The 5,353-nt window shown below is 36.0% G+C and overlaps 1 protein-coding gene across 1 annotated transcript in view; it reads right to left on the reverse strand.

The window, feature by feature from the left end:
- The window catches only part of LOC106868263 (uncharacterized), a 47,395-nt gene that overhangs the window by 2,989 nt on the left and 39,053 nt on the right, over positions 1-5,353 (reverse strand). The window contains exon 3 of the mRNA XM_014913446.2: positions 2,205-2,389. Within this exon, the coding sequence (XP_014768932.1) occupies positions 2,205-2,389 (185 nt within the window). The remainder of the gene's footprint in view (positions 1-2,204; positions 2,390-5,353) is intronic.

Genomic DNA, 5,353 nt, shown 5'->3' on the forward strand with positions numbered 1-5,353 from the left:
CATGCACATATACACAGACGCAGACGCAGACGCGCGCACACACACACGCACGCACGCACACATACACACAAGCAGACGCGTGCACACACAAGCCGCACACACACAGACGCAGACGCACGCGCGCACACACACGCACACACACATACACACATACAAGCACAATCAGACATAAAACGAAAACGAACTGACAGAAATAGCTCAGAGTGACCGGTGACACGTATTTGAACAGCAAAGATGAATACGAGTCTATCAAATAATATACAAAATAAATTCTTGAATTATTAGAAATTTCTCCGCCCCCGGGGAGCTAATTCAAGAATCATGAGCCCTCCAAAATTGACTTGCCATTAAAGAAAAGGAGTTTGATTATTTGAAGAGAAGAAGACAGCTTTAGATACATGTTTCTTCCTCAATAAGCGTCATCAGCTCCTCAATGAATATATATTATTGTACTAACACTTTACACTTTAAAAAACAAATACACTATCTTCACTGAGTTAACAATAATCATTTCTTTTTGCCTGTCTATCAGTCAGTCTGTCTGTCTGTTTGTGTATCTGTCTGTCTCTCCCTCTCTCTCTCTATGTGTGTCTATATATCTAATGTATGACATGGCGTTATATAGATGAAAGTGTTGGATTTACACACACAACTACACACACACACACACTGACATAAAAAAAAAGGACATACGTATATATTTGTAATTGTGTTTACGTACATACACATATACACAGAAATGTTGATATATAACAATTTAATTTCCTGCTCATCGCCCCACCACCACCACCACTGCTCACTGGCTGGCTAATTGACACTTAACAATCAACAGTATCAACCGAAGGACATCAAAGCTATTGATTTCAAAGTATGAGGAAATGAGAGTTATACAGTTGCCATTTTCTTCAAGAGTATCAACAGAGAAATGGCTTCTGATGACAATCGATTATTCCGGACGCAGGCATAGCTGTGTGGCTACGGTGTCCCTTTGTAATCTCGTTGTTTTGGCATCACTGCACGTCACCACGCATTTGTATCTTCTAGAATAGGCTACGATTGTTGCAGCAGTTACTTAGGAGTAAAATCTGATTGATGGAAACTATGCAAAGCCCAACGTTGGTCAAGTTATGTAGGCATCTCTGATGAGGCCCAAATAAGTGTCGAAAACCGAAGTCTGTTCTTTTGTTTTTCACACACACACACACACACTCACACAAGCACACATAATACATACATACACACAGGCACACGCACACACGGACAAGCATAAACTACGGGATTTCTAATAATTCAAGAATTTATTTTGTATATTATTTGATAGACCCATATTCATCTTTGCTGTTCAAATACGTGTCACCGGTCACTCTGAGCTATTTCAGTGAGTTCATTTTCTCATTTACTGAGAAATAATTAATTTTGCCATATTTGTATGTTTGGTACTAGCTTTACATATATATTATATCTTATCTTGATTCTGTCTGAGATTCCCGTTCGCATCCCGCTGATATTAAACCGTTAAATACTACAGAATGCAAATTAGAAGCTTCAATTCTCTGGAGCCACGGTATTTGGTGTGTGTATGTCTACTGCAGAGGTTTGCATATATATTTATAGGCATACATACCTACTTATATATATATATGTATGTATGTATGTATGTATGTATGTATGTATGTATGTATGTATGTATGTATGTATGTATGTATGTATGTATGTGCGCAAATTAGTCGAGTCGTTAGAGTGTATGATGAAATGCCTTGTGGTATTTGTTCTGATTCGATTCTCTGCGTCTTAAGGTCAAATCCCTCTAAGGTCAAATTTAATTTTCCTCCTTTCAGAGTTGATAAAAAAAAGTACGAATCCAGGACGATGGACCGGAAGACGAATTGTTCGAAACATCGGACCGGGATGTTTTTCTGTTTCCGTTCCTGTTTCTGTACATTCTCCGTTGAAATTCCGCCCCGTCACTGTAAAACAGCGTAAAGCATTTCTGTCAAGAGTTGTAACCGACAGACAGTATTAGAACTTTGAAGCAAACAATGGAAACTTAGTCTTAAATTGAAAACATCCCCCCAACACATACACACACATAGACAAATATATATTCATATATACCTACACGGGTTTCAAACCATGCCTTTGTTTTTTTTTTTTATATAAATTATCAATGTTTAGACATCTATTATAATGTATTAATTCATTACCAGTCTCTTAATTACGGGTGAAAAATCGTTCTGTTTCACTGCTCGTTCGTAAGTCTTTTCTAGGGGAAGAACTGTGTCGTCATCAATTTCACTTCGTATGGCCCGTTGATCTAATCCTCTCGAAAGGATTTTCATCAACTGTTCGTCACGGTTTGACACATCCATCGAACTTCTTTTACCATTTCCTGAAATAGAAAAGAAATATAAATATATGTATAAATAAATACATAAAAAGAAAAATGCGGTCAAAATCTATGGAAACTGGCGCTAATGAAGAAAACCTTACATTATCAATTTGCCTGTAAGAAATAACAGCCAAATCCTCTAAAAATCACACCATACTTTCTTCAGAAAGATCAGGCATATTGGATAATGTTCTCTGAAGTGCATTATAACTAAAAGAGATGGTCATTAATGGAACACTGGTTGTCATCATTAACATATCCGATCAGAATTGGACTGGAGCTAAAACAAGAATAACAAGATCAACAACATAATAGGCAAATCAAGCATGGTCGCTCTTTGTGGTTACCTGATTTGCCTGAAATAGCGGTCAAATCTTCCTCTAACGAAACTCCAACGGTCTTTAAACGGTTTAAATAAATATACAAAGTAATCCTCCTTGTGAAAAGTCAATGATGTAATTTCACCGCGTTTTATCTCTCCGTGGACAGAAAAATGAATCTATTTGACTAATCTCGCAGAAAGATCGTCCATTTTCCGTTTACTTTTTACAGCGTACTAAATTGCATATGCATTAGAAATTTATATAACTTATGTTTCAAATAATCTAAAATAGATTGCACCGTTTCGTGCACTATACTTAAGCTCTTCCTCCCGATATATATATATATATATATATATATATATATATATATATATAGCGTCTTGTCCCTCTAACTGGTAATTAACATCATGATTTAAAGTCTTCTCCTACCCAGCCTCTTTTTATAGACAGTTACTGTATATCCAATTGACTACTCCTTATGTCTTCTTTCCTCCCCGAGGAAAAGAGATACATATGACAATATTTATGACCATACCTAGCATGAGTTGTCAACTCACTCTCGTCCTTTATACAAAATAGATACAGTCCTCTAGTCTTAGATTTAGTAGTTGATAAAAAGATAAATGAATTAGAAATGAATCACAATCCCTTACAATACTATGACCCCAATAGGCTTCGTGCGATTTTGGGAAGTGTAGTCTATTCTTAGCTGCAATAGCGACAACATGAATTTCTTCCATATTCTTGCTTTGTTAAAATATTTGAGAAAAATTATATTAATGTGTCCTTCTTGTTAAAATTTTGTTCATTTGTTTGTGCAGATGAAGATGACACTGATGTAAATTGATGTAATGATTGCATTGTTCAATTAAATGGAGCCGCTTGAAACAGTCGTACTGCATCACTACTTGATATCCTTTTGCTTATTTTGATTATATATATACATATATAACATTTAATGTACAGAATGTAATGATACGAGCTAACTTTTGACGCGGGACTAGGCATATTTTTCTAACACATCTTGTGTCGCTAAGCGATCTTTAGGCGCTAAGCACTTGGTATATTCAATTTACAAATATAAAAGAAATCACGAGAAAAAAAACACGAGGAGAAGGTAATTGTAGAATAATTCATCGGAGGGGGGTCCAAAGTCTGCAAGATGGCTGCTCAGTCCGGAGAGGGTGGTGTCCTCCAGTTTACCAAAAGAAATTTGTCCATATGTTTGCATTTGCTGGAAATTTTGGATCTGGAATTCAGTAGTGATGTGGGATTCGTAGATCTAAAAGGAATATACGACCTTTCAACTTCGCCTAAGTTGCATTTCTTAGATCCATACCATGCGTAGCAAGCCAGTTTCGCGGGTTTACTTTTGTCGATGTGCCTATGAGGTTTGAAGAATAACTCCACATATATGTTCTTAGTAATTATAGACAACACATCAACGCGACACATAAACGAATTCGAACAGACATACATATATTTATACATTAGGTTATACAGTTTATTAGTTTCGATGATAAAAAGTGAAACTATCTCTATTAATCGATGCGAAAGTATAAAAACCATGTTCCGCGGGTCAGACACGGTGTTAACTGAACAATCTCCTTGACAGAATGAATGATTAACTTTATTTGCATATTTTTATTTCTGTTGGCGACTTCTTCAATAATTTTCTCTTTGATCATTTGTAATTTCAGAAATGATTGCACCTTAGTTGACTGTCTGCCGCTCTACAAATAACGTTTGTCATATTAAAACCGATACAAATTTTGATCTAAACTTAAAAAAGGTGATACATTATTTTCATTATTTATGCTATTTTCTTTACAAACCTTTCCCACCCCCAGAGAAGAAACCCAGCGATTTCCTTACGAGAGCAGAAAAGTTGTTGGAAAGTAAAACAACACATCAATAAAGATTTAAGACTAAAGTGCCGGGGCACGTAGACAAGAAATGAGATGAATTAATATACGCACAAACACTCATAAACAGACTCATAAAAACAGTCACACGCACGTATATGTGCATATATATAGTATGTATGTGTGTGTGTGTATATAAATATATATGTATGTATGTATATGTGTATGTATGTATATATATATATGTGTGTGTGTGCGCGTGTATATGCATCTATGATTGTGTGCAAACGTGTATATATTCTGACAACAATAAACTGCTTCCGTCCGAACTTCTTTTCAGCTGTAAAGTGCATACGCAGAATTTCAAATTGCTGCAGTCAAGCGTAGAAGTAGGTCACTTACATTAACCAATCGAATCACTTAAATAGATAGATAGATAGATAGATAGATAGATAGATACACACACACACACACACACACACACAGATAGATATATATACGCACACATACACAAAACATCGCACGATTGTAGAAAGGGTTCGAACTAGACGGGCTGAATCTTATTGATTTCTATCTGGGACTAAATGAGAATTAGACAACAAGGTATAGATGATTGGGAATAAACCAACCCAGTGTAACAATCAGTCGGTCGTTTGTTAGTCAAAGTTCTTTCGTCATTGTTCGCCACCTTTTCCATGATTTTGTGACTCTCACTCTCGCTCCAAGATCTGCTATGAGTCTTAGAAAAAGGATGCTAGATGTGTCGAAACAATTGT

This window comes from Octopus bimaculoides, chromosome 8 (genome assembly GCF_001194135.2).
Source record: "Octopus bimaculoides isolate UCB-OBI-ISO-001 chromosome 8, ASM119413v2, whole genome shotgun sequence".
NCBI classification, from domain to species: Eukaryota; Metazoa; Mollusca; class Cephalopoda; order Octopoda; family Octopodidae; genus Octopus; species Octopus bimaculoides.